The sequence below is a fragment of the Falco peregrinus genome, chromosome 3 (genome assembly GCF_023634155.1).
Source record: "Falco peregrinus isolate bFalPer1 chromosome 3, bFalPer1.pri, whole genome shotgun sequence".
NCBI classification, from domain to species: Eukaryota; Metazoa; Chordata; class Aves; order Falconiformes; family Falconidae; genus Falco; species Falco peregrinus.
The window spans coordinates 25675376-25694771 of NC_073723.1; the positions used below are offsets into that span (position 1 = coordinate 25675376).

Here is a 19396-nt window from a genome sequence, read left to right on the forward strand (position 1 = left end):
CTAATTATGTGAGTAAAGAAGCACCTAAATTAAATACAATATAGATTTACAGGGTGCTAGGTGCTTCATGCTAATGGTGTAAAAACACTTTTATCCTCTAGTAAGTACAAGGAGCTGAAGAAGCTCTCATCTCTACAGTGCAGGAACACTTGGCTACTGTGGAGAAACCTATATACCATAGCTTACACCACCCATACCGTAGGTACAAAATTAGTAGAGGAGCATGCAGACCTGCATTCAGATGGGTTTGAAATTTATGATGTAGAACATATATACAACAAAGGACACACAGAAGGAATAAAAGAAGTGCATATGCATATACCGATTGAAGAGCTACATGGGACATGGAAGCATTTGCTCACAAAGTCAGAGATGACTTTGGCCTTAAGCCAGTACAAGAGCACCTCTGAAGCAAAGTACACAGTCTTCTCCATTTCTACAGTACCGGATATTAATTCATTAATAAAACCATTAACACCAACTGCTTTCTCTAATAAAGTGTATTTGATAAACACTCCTTGCTGTACGGTAAACATTTACCAGCAAGTATACATCTCATGCCTTCACTATTAAATATGCAAATAAGATAAAAATGCCTAACATACATTATTCATCTACACACATAAATTTGTAACTTCTATTTGCAAGTCCAAATGAATCACTGTAATTTCTTTTTAATCATTTAACAAGTTTATTTCTACAAATTATGGCTTAAAAGCAGATACTGTAGATACAAAAATCTGAAGAGACTAACGTGCAGCATACATAATTTCTTTATGTTGTCTGTGTGGATAAGTTATTCATTTCAGTGAGTATTCATCACATTTCTTTTAGCAGCAATAAATAGGCATTTTACTTTCCATAAAACATTATTTTAGATAGCACATTAATCAATACAAAATTAACCTTTTAACAGCACTAGAGTAACATAACTCATAGGTCATTACAGGTTGATCACGGAAATGGAAAATGTAATATTGGATCTCTGTGCCAACCTAAGACTGAGTGATTTGCAGGGTCTCCAACATGTCTTCCACTGCCTTCAAAGAGTATTTAGTTTCCTTCTTACTGCGACCTGCAAACTAAACAATAAAAAAGGATTGTTATTTGTCTTGTATCAGAAAACCTGTATATAGATCCTGTGCAAATAACAGTTCTAAACTTTAAGTACCAAAACTTAACTCTTATTTACTACAAACTTAAAAGCACAGCTTCTTTATTGTTTCACTGAAACTCAGCATTTTTACTAGCATACAAGCTGTGTCAGCCTTCCTCTAGTAATGAAAAATACAAACTCCTCAATTTCACTCATTTGCTCTGAATTTGAATAATCAGCACAAAATACTTTGAAATTTAACATTTATCTGAACAGAGATCTTTCTGCTGTTTTGTTTGCTCTGTAAACTTTAACATAATTTTTATTTCTGACTTGATTTTTTTATGTTATCCAAATTAGATTATATTCATAATTAAATAGCAACAAAACTTGGACCTATTATTGAAGCTATTCCATTTTCTATTTTTGTTATGGTGAGACAAAGTTCCACTTATCATAATCTACTTATAAAATAATCCAGTCATCATATAATGATATTTTATGGTTCAAAGTAACTGTGAGTAATGACCCTCTATTTGATTGTAACCTACTATTACAACAGCAATTTCAGAGAGCATCTGAAATAGCATGGCTTGGTAACAAAGAAAGATACAGCTTAAAAAATACTACTTATGGCTTAGCTGCACGTCTTGGGGAATCTGAGATTGGGAAAGGAAGGGGTAGAAGGGCAGGAGATGCTGATCACCCCACATTGACCTCAGAAGGGTTCTTCTAACAGTATGACGGTTCCCATCACTCACCAGCCTTATCTAACACAGTGGATTTATTGACTACGTTGGTCTTCAGTTAAATGAAATTCTCAACCATTTTTAATACACCTGCATTAAAAAGTTTTGCATTTGGGGTTGCGAGGGGTGGTAAAGAAATTACAGAAGCAGTAACTATAGCTAGTTGCTGCTAGTAAAATAGCATATCCTCTACCTAAATGTTAACATCTAAACACTCAATAAATTTTCAATTTAATGTTTTTTATTTCAAATACCACTGGTGTCTTGCATAGTTAGTCCTTGATTTATAATGTGTCCCTTCTCTCTTGTAATTAACTTAATTTAGCAAACTCTTCATGACCTGTTAAGAAAGATTAAGTCATCAAACCCAGGTAATATCACACCAGCAACAAGCTGCAGGACCTGTTAACCTGCTTTTGACCCCCAAGCTACAATCTAACGCTGGGATTCCCAGTCAGTACAGAGTTCTTAAAAAAACAGGTTTGAAACAGTAAATGAAAAGCTATTTCAAATTAAATAGTTAGGAGAATGAAATGTTGTTATAACGACAACACTTTATAGTTAAGAGACATACTGAAAACACCATATTTTCCTATTTCATATTTCCAAATGATGAACTGATGTGCCATGTTTTGACTCTAGTAGTATGTATGAACTCCTTCTTTACGTTGTGCAGGTTCCATAGTGACCTGCAACAGTCAACTTCAGAGGAAAATCAGAGACTTCTTAACACTCTGCCAGGTAAGAGAAGTAACTTCTGCTTCAATCTGACTTAATACAGTATCCTCTTTTTGCTGACACTAAACAAGAACAGTCCCAAGCAGATACCTGGGGGGTCCAAATCCTTTCATAAAAACAAGCAAATGAAAAAATAGAACTTTAAATCCTCGACTGAAAAACTGTTTCAAATTCAAAGCACTCAGATTTCAATAAAAAGCACAGAAGCCTGAATATACTGCGGTCAAAAAGCATGCTTGGCAAGACACAGAAAGTACAGAAAGGAAAGCTTCAGAATAAGAATTTTACTTATTTTACTTCTCTTCAGGGACCCTGAAAGCAAAACCAACATAAGACATTAGTTTAAAAAATGTTACTTGCTAATTTCAAGAGTGGTTGACTTCATGATACTGACATGTACTTTAAGCTGAACAAATAAAACCAAACTCTGCGTCATAACAAACAGAAGTATACTTGGAAATGTAATCACTTCAAATTTGCCCTGACGAACAATTATTTTGTCTATTCTGCCATTACACAGCAATTTGACTGATTGAGCCGGAATCTATTTCTTAAAATCATGATTTAATTTTCTGTTTCCCAAATGGTTTGTAACAAAATCACCTCCCTCCAACCATAAATAACATGTGGATTGCTAACACAGAAGAATTTAGCAATGTACCCAAGAAGCATGTATCTGGAAAATTACTACAAGTAGGATCACATTAAAGATTTTTGTGAGCATTAATCAAACTTCCCTGCCTCTGCTGAAACACTTCTACCGAGGACATGCTAAACCAATTACCTAATTGAAGAGCACTAGGCAGCCATGCTTTGTTTCGATGTTAAAGTAACTGTGACTCATGTCCTCAGTCAGAATAGATAAACTTTCTTCACAGAGTCTGCACAGAAGGAACAATCCAGTTTCCCAGTGATAAGGTAAAACTAAGCTTATAATAATAAACTGAAAATAATTCTTTGAATAATGAGTAATTCTCTAACACCTGAAATAAAAGATTAAAATTAGATTTGATTTTTTTTTTTAACCTGGTCAATTATATTTAAGTGGCCTAGAGAATAAGGGCTTTTTTTTTCCAGAGCATGTGTTGGCAGCCAGGAATTTCAGCTCCATACAGCAGCCCTAGCTACAAAACCTTTCTGTCATCCTGCAAAAGTTTACATTTCTCCTAGATTAGGCACAGATGAGAATTAATAATCAGCCCAGAGGGTTACATATACAGCATCAAATATCTTGTGCTTTTCAGAAAATTATTTAATTCAGTTATTCTTTATCACTATGTTTTCCTGTAAAGAAACTGCTTCACAGTCCAACCAACTCTGGTGAAAGTTAAGGTTTTCTTTTTACACCCAAAGATTGTTTTCTTTAAATGACAATAAACTAAAAGTTCCTCTGATTTCATACAGGAATGCACAGGAAAAGCAAAAACCAATTGCCAAAGCAAAGTGCCTGAATGAGAGAATAAATTGAAAGAAGGGGACCATTAAAAATATTGCAAGTAAATTGCATATAAAATTAAAACCAAGCAACTACAGCCAGTGCTGAATTTCAAAAACTAAAGGTAGTTTTCCAAAATTACTGAGCAAACTGCTGGTAATTCAAGTTCAAATCCAGACTGGAAATGGGGAAAGATCTCACTGCAAGACAACTGCTTTAAAGTAACTTTTTGAATTAGTAACTTCAGATTTTAAACTCACAACTTCATATAATTTTTGTAGGCACCCAAATCAGAATTCTAAGTGCATCCTATTCTCTAGAACATGACTACCAGAAAAATTGCATTTAACAGTGTAAGAAGGTCCAACTAATAAAAAGAAGTTAATGCCAAAGTCAACAAGCTCTTAAGGCTCTTATTACACTTTACAAGGTGTTTTGGATAACGCAAGGAAAGTAGGGAGGATTTATAGAGATAATGTAAGTATCTAGCTTAAAACCTGGCTAGAAAACCCTCCACTAATGGAGGAATGCTGTAAGGGCTTCCACTGGCACAAGCCACCAAAGTTTCATCTTTAGGTCCAAAAGACGCCAATTTCCAACCACTCAACACACTAAGGGAGCAACAAACCGATACTGACTCATAGGGGAAACTGCCACCTACTACATCACCAAACACCATTTGCTGTAGCAGTTGGATGTTGTAAGTCTCTGACATACACACTGGAGCAGCCAAAAATTTCTGCAGTCGTGTAACAAGCTCAGTAGGGTTGGGCTGGGGCAGTCCTGTCCAGCTGTAGTCACTAGAGCTTCTTCTGGTACTTCTGTGAAGAGGAAGGGGGTGTTCACACCATTTGCTCACCAAATCCTAGCTTGAGAACTTACATTTTCTGTATAGCTAAATTCCCCCTATGACTCCAGTCAGATATGGTGTTTGTGACTTTATGGCCCAAACAGCTAAAACCAGCAGCTGAAGTATGCAACTTATCACAAAATTATGAAGTCACAAAGAAGTTATGACGTGTTTTAAATAAGTGTTAGTTGTGTTAATGCGATCTGTTTTGGTAAGCATCAACCAAAAACACTTAACATAAGATACAAAAGAGCTTCACAGAAACAGTGGAATTGAACTCACCAGTAAAAAAAACCTCAAACCACCTCCACACACCCAGAAACTCCATGACTATCACCTCCTAGTACAAGTCATATTTTGTTAGAGATATTGTGATGTTAATAGACAGCCACATGGGGAGACAGATAAAAAAAAAAAAAAAAAAAAAAAAGAAAAGAAAAAGCCCAGGCATGCTTACCTGCTGTGAGTCAAGTTACTACAAACTGTCATAATTAAACTTTCATTATATTTAGAACCAGGAGATGCCTATTTCTAGGTCTTAGTCTTGGTATGCCACCATTCCACAGCCAACTCTGGTTTTACATTTCCATCCTGATGCACCCTGAAAAGGGCTGTACCCCAGAAGTGCTTCCAGGTTGGAAATCTCAAGTCTTAATGTTCACTTAAAACATGTTCAGAAACAATCTAATCTAAGCAGTTAATTTTATTAAGATGTAAAGCATGTAATACAGCTTTCACTCAAAATTCACACACCTTTTAAAACCTGTTTTGTTCTATCAATGGTGAATCCACTGTGTATTCTGTCCTTCAAGGGACTTTTTTTTTTGGGGGGTGGGGTGGTGTTTTGTTTTTTTTTAAATCCTGCAATACTTGAGTTTTCCATCAGTATTGCACTTACAGGAATGTCAGACATGATGAAGCCAAAAGAAATCTGACTTATTTATGGGACAAATTTCGTAATTCATACACACCTTACTGTCAAGAGCAGGTAAATGATTTATTTATGAAAAGCATTTAAAGAGCAAAACAAAGAAATAAACTTTTAGGTACACAAGTATAAAAAGCTTAATTATGTCCTCAGGGATACAATATTCTTCACTGTAAAATACACACAGAAGCTACAGGGTCAATCAGGGGAAATGAAAAATACTTCTCAGCTGTAATACATCAAAAACGTGTTAGCCACAAGAAGCTGCACTCTTGACAATGAACTGACATACAGTGTATTAAGAAAACTGCATTGTCTTAAAAAAAAATACATGTAGTTCCATAACAGAGGTGGTCAAAAGGCCACTTGGTTGTATTAACTGTGTAAGAGTATCAGCAAGAGAAAAACTAGATATTGGGTTCTGATACCAAAATACTACAAGAAGAAAGGAGCGTTACATGTATATAAAGTCTCTGCATCAGCAAATTTTTTGCTCAGAAAATGCTCTGAGGAAAACTGGACAGTATGATCATGATGTTCAGGATTACTTGTACATAAACTTTGGCCTATCCTTAAGAATAGCTGTAAGGGAGTCAAATATACATACTATGTTTGGGATTCACAGACAGCAAAACCTATGAACTAAAACTCGGTTTAATTCATAGAGAAAAAATACAGAGGCTTATAACACCAAAAGCAAATATAGATGTTTATGCATAACTTTTCAAATAGCTGAAAAGACTTCTAATGACTTCAATAAGCTCTGATCGTTGCCTAAAAAGCGTATACTTTCACAATTCAATGGAAATTTTTCTATGTAACTATGCAAAACCAATTTCAGTCACAATTACTAAGGTAACTATTAGAAACACCACTGAATATGATTTCGAAAGCTCAGAATAAACTGAAGAAAAATAAAATTTTATGGTTTTCATTTGTTTTCTAGTAAAGTAGCTGACCATGTCACTCTAAGAAATCTTTATTAAAATACTTAGCTGTAGAACTGCCTTGGAGGTCAACACTACTCTAACGTACATTCAGTTAATGTTAGTAGAAAAAAATATCTGTTTAAAGCTAGTAAGTAAACACTAATCAAGAACTGTAAAATATCAACTTTGTATTAATCAAGGCTTCCAGGAAATCAAACAGAAGGAGAATACAAAAAAATCCAAGCAAATTATGCTGATTTATACATCGTATCTAACTTCTTGGAACAGCAGTTGATATAAGTGCAGAAAAGAACTACAGAGCATGTTGAGAGTATCAGGAAACAATGATGTACTAACCTGGTATGCTCTATTTATTTGGTTAGCTGCCCAGCTGGCATATTTCATATTATCTTTTTTCATTTTTGCACTTGCTTTTGGATTAGAAGCAATATGGCTGGCGGACTAGGAATACAAAAATAAAAACAGTGTAACTACAAAATATATGTGCATGAATTAAACTGAAAGCATTCAGCACCTCTGATCCAGGGCCCCACACACAATGATAGCAGAAAAAGAGACAAAATAAAACGAGTTACTGGTAAACAGTACCCAAATAAGAAATATCTGAACTTTTTAAACAAGCATTTGTTTCAATTAAAGCTAAACTAGACTTCAGTTGTGTAGTGAGTTATGAACCAAACCTGGACATGATCAGCTAATCCAATTTGCTTTCTGTAAAGTGAGAGTTATGAATTAGTTTTCTCCATTCAATCTGTTACCGGAGACAATATAAAATACTCCATTTGTGGGTCCAAACTGCCATTAAAAACATGACATTTTTTCCCTGTGGCGTCAGAAAACGTATTTTAAAAGCAGGTAAGACTCTCTATATAAACTATGCCCATCTTCACCTGAAAAAATAAAGGAAGATTACTTAAGAACTGAACTCATCTCAGACACTTTTCCACCTATATAAATAAATCTACTTTGCAAGGAATCATTGCTACTCCTTCCCTGAATATCTTTGAGTGCAAAAGCCCTTGAATGCAAAGAGCCACAGAACTTTCACCAAAGAAAAACCTCCAGATGTTTTAGAAAGGACTATGGGAAGCAAATGCCTACATGAATACTATGTTTCAGACTTGAAGAACAACTGTTTCCCCAAAACTACCTCCAGAAATGGGAGAGGAGTGGGACTGTCAAAAGCAGCAGCCTCCACACACTCCAAACACATTCTGTGAAGCCATGCCCACATGAACTGAATACGTGATCTAGTACAAGGTCAGGGTCCTAAAACGAGGCATAATTCTCCCTGTTTCCTGAATTCGATGAAGTACTGACCAGTTTCCTCAGCAGATATAGCTGAACACCTTTGTGGTGAATTTATTAGAGTTACAAATATTCTTTGGGGGACTACAAACAGCGGGCACATCTGTCAAGTACAAAAGCAGCAGCTACAACAAAATCAGATCCTAAAACTTGGAAACAGCATTACAAAGAAACCAGGACCCAAAGGATATACACAGAAGCAGTGATGGCAAGTTGTGCTTGCAAAAAATACCTAGTGAAATGTTGACAGCAGCCAGCTGAGCAAAACTAAAGAACTGAAACAGAGCACACATGCACTTTTAGCAGTAATAAACTTGCATTATGGAAATTGGGGTTTGCATGTATGACTTTCAGGGTCTGCCAAAACAAAACGTTTCTCAAATGCTTGGGTCATATATTAGCTCAAGGTTGCCAGCCAGATCGGTCACCATAGGTAACAGGCTCTAAACCTGCTTTGCAAGCTGAAAGTAACAGGCAGGGTCTAAGATCTGACAGAGGACAAGCCAAGATTGGCCATAACAAACACCCAGGCCTGTTCTAGAATCAATGCAGAAGTCTCTATGTAAACACACCTTAAATATCAGTTTAGGCCAATAAACAGATTTGCTACAAAACTTACTCCTAAAAAGCTAAATGACCTAAGGAACAGCAAGGAGTCAGTCTCTTCTCCTTCTTGAGCATACTATCACCAAACCAAGAGTCTCTGCAGATGGGCTGAGAAGATTAGGTTCAAGTCTCTTTGAGTCTTAAAGGTGATGCCTAACAAGTCCTTGAAAGGAAGTTCCTCTATTGCCTGGTATTTACTAGGAAGCCTCGAAGTTACCTGCCTGATGTATCTCTGTAAACTGCCCCCCTTCCCAGAAGATAAAAGGGTGGCATAGAATTAAAAATTAAAAAAAGAAAAAAAAAAAAAGAAAAAGAAAAAGGAACTTTTCTGGTTTTGTCCCTAAAATGACTTTTTTAGAACATCTAAGATCTAAAGGAAGTTCCTCAATAGAGGCCTCCGTATCTTTGAAGAAACTGAAGAACTGCTGTGCTGTAGTTAATGTGGTCGTGGCCACACTCAAGCCAACGACGCCATGCAAGCTAAAGACTCATTTTGAAATTGGAAGTAGAAAGTTGTATTTAGAAACTGGAGTGAGAAAAAACAAACCCCAGGCTCATTTAAAAAAAAAAAAAAAAAAAAAAAAAAAAAAAAAGAGAGAGAGAAAAAAGAAAAAAGCAGCCATCATACTGTGCTGGTACTCTTCATCAGTTCACCATCCTGTAAAGAGGAGTACGACTTTAAATCCTTTTTCAAGAAGCTACCTTCATGTGTCAGTAATTATAATTCTTTGGAAAACATGGGCAAGACTTAAAGCTTAAGATTAAAAAGTACTTACTGGCATAACATCGTCCATACTCAGTATTTAAAAAGTGTCAATAAATCTGAGCTATTAGGTTAAAACAACAGGAAAAAACCCCAACCAATCAGCAAATGGTAAAATACAATATACATGCATAAAAATGTATTCAAAATTGTAACACAGAAAATATATAATAGTGCTTACCATGTAAAGTCCAAACAAAGCTCTCATATTTCTGTTGTTAAGCTTCAGTGCTTGTGCAAAATATTTTCTTGATAGCTCAAGGTTTTCAAGTCCCCCTTGAGTGTATTTAACCTGGAAAAATTATAAGCTCCTGAAACTTGCACATCATCCATACCTCAGGCATTCACTCTTAAAGCAAAGGTTTGTTCACTTCAGGTTTGTTTCACATACTTCAAATCAGGTGAGTCCTACCAACTGGCTTGGGAGCAATCTGAGCTCTTTTCAATATACAAATTCTAAAACACGTAACTCCAAGACAAAAAAAGCCAGCATTAATTTAATTAAATTTATTGCTACAAGGATACAAACTTATTATTTTGCACATATACACACTTACAACCTTGGGATAGTCTTTTATGAAAAGTAACGCAAACCTTAAGTCTAAAGCTAAATTCTGACTACTACAAATCCATACTAACTCCATATTCCTTCAGCATGTGTTATACCAGTACACAAAATAAAACATCTTTCATTACCTATTCAACTGCAAAAAAGTGCACAAAGTTAAAAAAGACTAGTCCATTGTTTTTCTATTCATTTTGCCTATTATTAGATCAACAAAAAGGATAAAATAGTAGAAGACATGCTTCATAGTTTTTCTATCAGAAAGCTATTTAGACTTTCAAGTTTTAATGTTAACCCAATTTTATCCACATTAACAAAACAAGTTAAATCCATTCTAAGCAGTTAACAGTATAACTTAGAAAAAAAAATAATATAAATCTGAAAAACCAGAGTGCAAATGGCTGAAAACCTTCCGCTATAAACTTCTAAGGGCTTGCTCTCCCCGTAGATTTCAGCCAAAATCTGTGTGGATTCCAAGATCTGGCTCCAACCTCCCAGGCAGCATTGTTGTGAAAAAGTTTAAATTCTCATGCACTGAATTTGAAAAGTACATACACACTTCAACAGGAATAGCTCATTTAAAACAAATTTTTATCTTCAATTATTCCTGTCCTTACTCTTATACGTAGCTTAGTCACACTGAGTAAGAAAGTTTTCTTTACATATTAAGTTCTATGAGATGTTAACATCCTCTGTGTACTCGCTTAAATCTCCTAGGGAAAAATTAAATAAACCATTTTTATTCCATTTTCACCACTTCAGTAACACAGAAAAAGGAAATGTATTCAAACTTAATTGATTTTTCTGAAGATACCTACTTCAGCATACTGCTGACAATATAAGTGGTTGTGTGGATTAGTCATCATAAGCTCCTCTAAGCAGAAAGCTGCCTTTGCATAGCTGAGGAATATAAAACACAGTGACAAAATGAAACAGAGTATACAGTTCTTTGCTTCAGTTTCTTTACAGCACAATAAAAGAAGTGTTACTTCCCCCCCCCCCCCCCAACTTCATGTGATTCACAATTAGGAAACTATGTTTGAAACCTCAATTTACTATTTTTACATCATAGGTAGTGAAAAATATATATAGGTATATATGAACAGCTCATGGAAAGCATTTAATATACTCGTATCATTAATAAGTGCCATCTCTAATCAACAAATGATGAGCAGAAACAGGCATTAAGTACTATAAGATAGCAAACTCAGACTACAAAATAGTTAATTTTTTTCCTGCAAGAAAATTCAGCTACCCAAAGATCTACAAACCAAGCTACAGACCTGAGCACTTACACTGTCAGTTAACTTTACCTGCTCACAGTTAACCACAGAAGAGAGATAAAAAAAACTATACTAAGAACGGTTCTAAAAATAAATTCAAACCTATACGTGAAAATAATAGCATCATACCAGTCCAAATGGGCAACAACTTATCATTTGAATAGAAAAGCCTAAAGCTTTCAGGTAGAATTAAGAAGTCAAGCTCAAAATTTAGGTTTATTTAATTATAAAAATGTTAGCTTCATAATCTTTCAACAAATAAGGTTCCTGAAGAATGCGCATGTTCTACAGGTATGCGATAGCACTGTTATACAGAGTTCACATGACAGTTCCAAAATTCAGAGATGCAATGTTTATAACGACAGTGTGGATAGATATTTCGTGTCAGAGTAAAAGCAATCTAGCAATTATGAGACAGTGTAACACCATATATTCTGTAAAATCTTATTTCTTAAAATAAATATATTGTGGTTTTCTCCTGTGCATATTATGACAGTCGCACTTGTATTTTAAATATTCATTTTGACATAAAAGGACAGCCACCTCGTTCTCCAAAAATGGAAACCACAGTCCTCATAACCGAATTTAGAATTGAGGACTACATAAACCTCGTATATCTCAGTGTGTATATGAACAATGGTGATTTCACAAGCGAGACTAAATTTGTGATACTGATGTTAAAACAAGTAACGTGATGAACTGTGTCCTTTTTTAAAAATTGACTTTTATTTGCTTTTTAGGCAAGATCCCGAATTTTTAACCCACTTAATCATCAAAATAATAATAAAGCTCATAAAAGTACAGTGAGAATTGTCAAATCTTTCAATGAACTGGAGAAAGTTCTAAATATTTTTTTTTATTGGAATTACAGACCAAGACAAATACAAGAAAAAGTAATTTCTTTCTCAGGATTTATTACACAATTTTGTAAAAAAGATTGTAGAAAAAAAGCCCCAACCCAAACCCAGTAACAAAATATGTATGTTTGCACCACTCTATCATTCACTTTTGCACCTACAGATTTGACAGGCTTAAATATCTTTCTAACTTTTTTTTTTTTTAATAGCTATTTTCTTGGAAAAGCGGCTAGTGAATTTCCCAAAACAAATGGAAATCTGGATATCAAAATTCTAGATTATTCCTTAAGTCAGCATTTGAAAGAGTTTAATAATTATTTTCTTTGAGAATGGGGTGGAATAAGAGGTGATAGGGGAACAATTTTTCCATCACACTGAGAACAGCTATTTCTTCCTTGAGAATTAGATCCTTTTACTACTCTCTGGAAAGGAAGGAAGGAAACAATGTGATATAATTCAGGCTGGGCTGAAGAACTAAATAAAGGGGGGAAAAAGATACGCCTTTGGGTGGAGGTTAGAATTAATGCGGTGATATTAGAAAACTTGCACCAAGGCTTTGAGCTAATCCTCTCACACTGGGATTTCCTCCTGTCACTACAGCAATAAAAAAAAAGCTAACAAAACATTAAATATCCAATAAGCAAGTTACTACAACATTCAGCATTCTTGATTGCATTGGGTTTTGTACCCAGGCGACCAGATGCCTCTAGTTCTGGATCTGTGTTTTGGTTTGGGCTTTTTTTAAAGGTTACTAAAAGTTCTTGCAGAGGTAGGCTAAAAGAAAATCAGACTATCAGCTGCCATGATCAATTGATTTTAGAAGTAAAGAACTTAAAGTCCAGAACTAGTAAAAAACATCACTTGAATGAAAAATTATGGGAAATCAGTGGTGTTCCCTGCTACATTCAAACCACTTGTTTTAAAATATTGGTTTTAAAAAAATTACTGAAACACAGGTAATTAAGTAAACCCTTTCTGTTTTAAAATCAAATGCCTTTTTAAAGCATTTGTTAGTCAAATAAGGCTGGTAATTATTCCTGTTGATGCTTGTTACATTGGAAATGAATGAGACAGAATACTTTCTAACACAAGTTCTTGAAAATAAATTGCTGAGGTCTTTGACTTACACAGAGTAGGTTTCAATTTAACAGTTTTTATGCAGACTTAGGAAACAACTTACTCATGTTCATTGATGTAAAGTTCTGCAAGTTCATGCCAAGCTTCTTGGTCTCCAACAAATCTGTATAGAGCAGACAAGAAGGGGGAAAAAAAGGAAAGCGAGAAAGAATATGCAAGGGATTCTGTAAATGACCAGCATGGAAGCAAGAGTGTAAATCAAATGCAAATTCCATTTTAATTAAAAAGATTTATCAGAATAGCAAAACACAATCCGTATTCTTGTAAGACACTCACTGTTCCAGATACTCATTCAGCTCTCGGATGGCCTCAAGATTTTTCCCCTGGGCTTTTCGAATGGCAATCTTACGCTTTCTTGCTGCCTATGGGTTGACATTAATAAAGGATTAGGGTCTCACAATTCCCTGGGTTTTTGTAAAGAAAGCAATTTGACTGTGCAAATTATTATCTCAATACCAGTGGAATTCCACTGCAGAGCAACTGCTAGGTTGAAGTTTATAAACATACCCTATGACATCCCACTGAGAGACTGAAAACCTCTTCTTACAATCACATTATGTATGCTTTTCTTTGGAAGCACAAACTGTATGCATTATTTCATTCAAATAAATGACTGTCCAGATTCTGATAATTACAAAACAGCAGGGGATGCTAATCTTCAGTCATTCCAAAGACCCCCACCTTGTCATTCACAAGATCCATGACTACAGAAGAGAGATGGTGACTCTTAGAGAATCCCAGAGGCATCTTGGGTGCCACTGTATATAGATTTTAGCCATTTTTAAAGATTGTTGTTGGAGTGCCAAATGCCATCTTTAATTAATGTTAAATACACACCAATTTCATAATATAAGTCTCATCATTCCTGGAGCACAAAGTAGGCTCTTCAATGTAAAGGGAATACAAACCAGCCATTTCAATGGCAAAACTGAGCAGTACTTCCGTATGTGGGTGGAAAATGTATTTCAACATACACAATATAAAAACAAGTTTTAAGAATTATAACATATTTAAATTTTGATCTCCCTAAAAGTTGTTACAAACCACCACAAGAAAAAATACACAGAATTTTAAGTTGATTGTTCTGTACTTCAATATTCCGATTTCTGAAGTATGTTTGTTACAGTTCTCTAAAAGCAGTTTTCCGACCTTTAGCAGTTGTGAGTCAAGATACATTTGAGGTGTAATTCAAAACAGACATCTTCCCAGCAGCCTGACAGAGTTTGGAGCATACAGCTCTCCATCTCAGCCAGCCTGAAAGCCACCAGATCAGGAATCTGATAGAATGAAAGTAGAACCAAATTCCAGCATAACATGCCTCAAAGAATGAACGCCATCAGCCTCCTGCCTTGTCTATAACCCCTGTTTTCCTGGGTGACCACAACCACTGTAGTCAGACACAACAAGACAGACTGTCCGGTGTGCGTGATGTATCTGCGTACACACACACTTACAGGCCATTTCTCCATGAGATAGTATTAATGAAAAGAGAGGAAAAAAAAAGCAAGCACAATTTTCTAGTAATGAAGTCCCACTGCTTATTCCCCTCATAGCTCTCATCCCATCTCATATCTTATGAAAAGGTTATATAGTTGGGTATTACCTTACGGAATTCTTGACAGCACGGGAATGGACAACTCTTCACCTAAACCTTAAACAACTTTGATCTTTGAATTTAAGATAGCTCTGAAATTAGTTTCTTCATGATGTATCTTCCTAAAATCAGTCACATATATCCCAAAAGAGTTCTTGTATTTCTACAGTATTTTAAACTTAACCATCTTCTCTTAAATTGTTTCTTATCCTTTGATCATCATTTGAACAAATTAATTACTTCCAGAAGAAAAGTGTAACATTTAAGTAAACTAGCTCAAGCTACCAAAACAGCACAGCTAAAAATGCTTTTTAACACTAGCTGTAAGTTAATTCTTTCCTTTGAGTTCATCCCCTTCACCTTCCCCACAAACATCTATTCAACGAAAATTCAGCGAAAATGACTCAAGTGAGGAAAAAATATTTCACTCTTCTGCTTAAATGTAAGGCACATGCAGACAGAAAATTCATCAGAACAACCAGGAGACAAATCAGGACACAGGCAGTGTGGTAGGTTTACTCAGTGATTTTTTCCACTGCTGCTTTATCAAACTGCAACCTGTGAATTCATCGTTCTACTTTTACTGGGAGACACCCAGCTAAAATCCCTAACTGACTTGGGACATTTTAACTGCTGACCACATTTATCACTACAACAACATACACTCTTTATTTTTGAGTTTTTAAAATAAAGCTAGCAGTGCAATTAAACTTACTTTTTAATATAAAAATAATCCCACATGTTTATCATATCACTACTATTACTAAACAAAAAAAACCCCCAACAAAACCATTGTTCTCTACCACATTTTATGAAGAGGTCTCAAAGCATTTCACAAAGCAGGTCAGCATCCTTGCTATGGTGGGAACACCAGGGCTGAGTTAAACTCACTACCCAAGGCTGACATTATACACAGCCCAGTGACCTGCCCACTGAGCCTGAAACACGAAAGAATGGGAAGAGAGGATAACAGCGTGCACAGCCAAAGGAGTGTATCACGCAGTTACGGCTTACAAATACAGAATATTCTGTTTTTTGCAGGTAACAGACTACCTAGTTTAAAATGTAGCTTTTGGATTAAAAATTCCGTTGTTATTTTTCAAAACGTAAAGAAAAAAAAAAATCAAGAGACTGATCAAAACTAAACTACTTGAGAACTGAAATCATCTGCTTAATATATAAAATCAATCATTGCATCCACCAACTTAATTTGCAAGGGCAAACAGGAACAGTCTACATAAGCCACTCTTTTGTTTCTAATGCAACTCCTTCAATCGCATGCAAGTCAGTCCTCCAAAAGAATCTGGAAACAGATTTTCTCCATGGCTGCTTTATTCCTTAACCACAGCACTCCTAAGTAACATAAATCACTGGAACCTCAAGACATTAATTTATGAAAAGCTACAACTATTCCTAGTCACAAATATAAACTGATGTCTACTTGTAACAAGCACATCATCTAATGCAATCAAATAACGAGGATAAGAGGATTAAACATAATTAACATGTTCTGATGGTAGCATTGAGGAGTTAAATGAATTACATATACATTAGACAGAATGTATCTGCTTCTAAACTGCACCAAATCCCATGTCTTCAAAATTACACTTGTTTCTTAGTTGAGGAAAAAGAGTATTTAAAACTTCCTTTTTTATCCACCTTCTTTATCACCAAAAGTAAAGCAGCATCTGGGCTTGAAATCTGCACTCTCTTCACCCTCAAATAAACCTTAAAAAATGCTAGGATAAGTTTATTTACAAAGAACTCTTAGTACAAAAAGGAGGCTCAGCCACTCAAAGCAGTGCTGGCATTCAGAGGACAAACAAAACGTATAGTAGCACAGAATTTTTTTAAGTTTCTTTAAGCTGCGAAGAAGTCGGTGAGGGTGTAGGGTTTTTTAAAGCTATTATTATTTTTCCATCATATAAATAAAATTATAACACAAATATTCTGACCACATTGCCAAGAGGCGTACACATAGGTGTTCACTAGAACTGAAGTATTCAGACCTATGATTCCAAGGAGTGATAAAGACAGGCTAAAAAATAGACAGAAAAGCAAACTGCTATTGCTTTTATCTGTATTCACAGGCTACTCTCCCATTTCATTTCCTAGGGTGTTGGTTTTTTTTTAATCATAAAGACTATCAGTATTTTTTAAAAATAGAATCTGACTCTAAGAACAACATATATGAAAAGGCCTGCACTGAAAACAAGGCATGGGCCATTTTGTCTGCTGTAAACTTCTAGTTCTTATTTTGATTTGTATTGTCCCTGAGCCCCCATCTAGCTCCCTGTGTACCAGCTTCCTCCTCAGTGAGCTGGGGCTCACACTCAGCATACTTACTGAGTGTCCTGAGGAAAGCAGTATAACTAATGACAATTTACATGCATAGCATCACATTTTACTTATTTCCATCAAATTAAACTAAATGCTTTACTGTGCAGAACACTGCCAACACTAGTAACCACTTCATGAGTCAAAAAAAGTAGGTTTTTGATAAGGAAAGCCAGACTCTCACCAACTCTACAGAAACTTTACCTAGCATTTATTTCATATATCTGATTTATTACCTGCTTTAGTATCAGCTGATACAAGAAAAGCAGGCAATTTTATCTGTTTTATTATGTTTCAGGCCTTTTTTGGATGAAAATCTCACATTTCAAAATATAAGCTAACTTTTAGGGACCTACTGCAAGACACTGAAAAACTGCAAAATGCAGAGTGCAAATCTGTTCAATCATTAATTTCAAGTCCACTAAGAATATTAACGAAAAACTTCTTTTAACTACAAGATCTGAGATAATTTTTAAATCTACAAAGCATACTAAAATAGTTATAGCAATTATGTTCATAAAGGTAAAAAAAATAATGTTTAAACTTCTCAGTTCTTTTCATCACAACAGTAAGATTTTTAAGAGCAAGATGAACTCAACCTCATTTCTCCTTCCACCTTAAATCAAAAGCAAAAGACAAAACTCTCAGCGCTGCAATAAGATCTGCAGTGTTTGACCATGCAGAACTTATGACATGGAGTTCCTCCTATCAATTTTCCAGCATTTAATACAAAACGCTAGAATGGTTATTGGCTGATTCTGTAAAACCAGCATTCTTAATTGAAAGATATATGCTATGTTAAAGAAACATTTATACCATAATCAGTATCATATGGACTAAGGTACTTCAGTATGTCACATACTTATTAAACAGTGAACCTTCCTAATCTATTTCTTTATAAAGACTAATAATCCCCAATCTGGCACAAGAACTAATCCTCCATTTGTCATGATTCTTTTTAATTAGCATTAAGCAGACTCAAAGTGAAGTGAGGAGTTGAACATTTATCAACTTCTGCATTTTATTAGTAAAACATATCAAGACAGAGTCTTCAGATTGTTGTAAATTTAATGGTTGCAAAGAACGCATTAGTAGGAAAAATTTCAGGGACTGACACCTCTAAGATTAAAGGAACGATTTCCTATCTGTATAACTGTTGCAGTGTTAAATCACATTTTGCATCTTAAAATTCCTCCAATTTTTAAAATTTGTCTTTATCAAGGATTTAACACTTCAGAAAATATGAATTTGGTCTAAGTTTGATACATTAGAATAATTTCCTTCGAATCGCAATATGCAAATCAAAACAAGTGTAAACATCTACAACAACAACAAAGGGAAGATATTATAGACATCAAAAAATAGCACATAATCTGAATACAACCACAGTAATGAATGTATTCTTACCAGATGTAAGTTTTTTTCAGAGTTAGGCATGGAAGACAGTTAAATCGGGCCAAATCTTGCGAATTAATCTATGCAGGCACAGAGCTGCTGAGTTGAACATGTCAAAACATAAGTAGCAATGGTGAATGTAACTTTACAGGATTCTAGGGGGAATCCAATAAACAACAGCCCATAAAGTCGAACACCAGCACACAGCAAATTGGTAGAAGCTATAAAAGCTAAAGCCTGGCATTGGAAAACATGAAAAATGTTATACACCAAAGAAGAGTAAGAACAGCTCACGCAGAGGAAAGTTAGGCTTCTGTTCCACTGGAGTTCTCCAAAGGAGTTACTAAGAGTGTGGGTTAATAAAGATCCATGTAAAGTCAACTGTGACTTCAAAAATAACTTCAACAAGATCTTTCACTCTGAAGCCGAAATCTCTGAAGGAAACTAAGCCACCACAGCACAAGAGGGGAAGGTCATCACATGGATAAACAGATTTGTCAAAAGTTATGAAATAGAGGAGAAAAGAATTCTTGTCCACCAGTGACTTCTCTGCACTGAGAATCCCAGTTGCCTGTGCTAAAAAGTACTGCACAGCATCTTCACAAATAATCTAACAAGGGAATGAACAGCGATGTGCTAAAGTTAACTGATGATGAGTTACACAAGTATAAAGAATAAAAGCCAACGGCAAAGAACAGCATTCACAACAGTGTATGTCAGCACAATAAAACAGCCCCTGAAATTTAAATTAGAAAAAGGGTTGCATGTAGGGTAAAACAATACTACTTGAAAGTACACATATAAG

General features: G+C 35.2%; 1 protein-coding gene across 3 annotated transcripts in view; it reads right to left on the reverse strand.

The window, feature by feature from the left end:
• Nucleotides 1–485: 485 nt before the first annotated feature.
• The window catches only part of EMC2 (ER membrane protein complex subunit 2), a 40888-nt gene continuing 21977 nt past the window's right edge, over nt 486–19396 (reverse strand). For 2 of the 3 annotated variants that reach the window (XM_055799151.1, XM_027777604.2), the window contains exons 6-11: nt 13542–13627; nt 13309–13368; nt 10807–10888; nt 9605–9715; nt 7083–7187; nt 486–1082 (exon numbers count right to left, since the gene is read on the reverse strand). In XM_055799151.1, the coding sequence (XP_055655126.1) occupies nt 996–1082; nt 7083–7187; nt 9605–9715; nt 10807–10888; nt 13309–13368; nt 13542–13627 (531 nt within the window). In that variant the 3' untranslated portion in view covers nt 486–995. The remainder of the gene's footprint in view (nt 1083–7082; nt 7188–9604; nt 9716–10806; nt 10889–13308; nt 13369–13541; nt 13628–19396) is intronic. The other variant, XM_055799152.1, reaches the window with a different exon arrangement.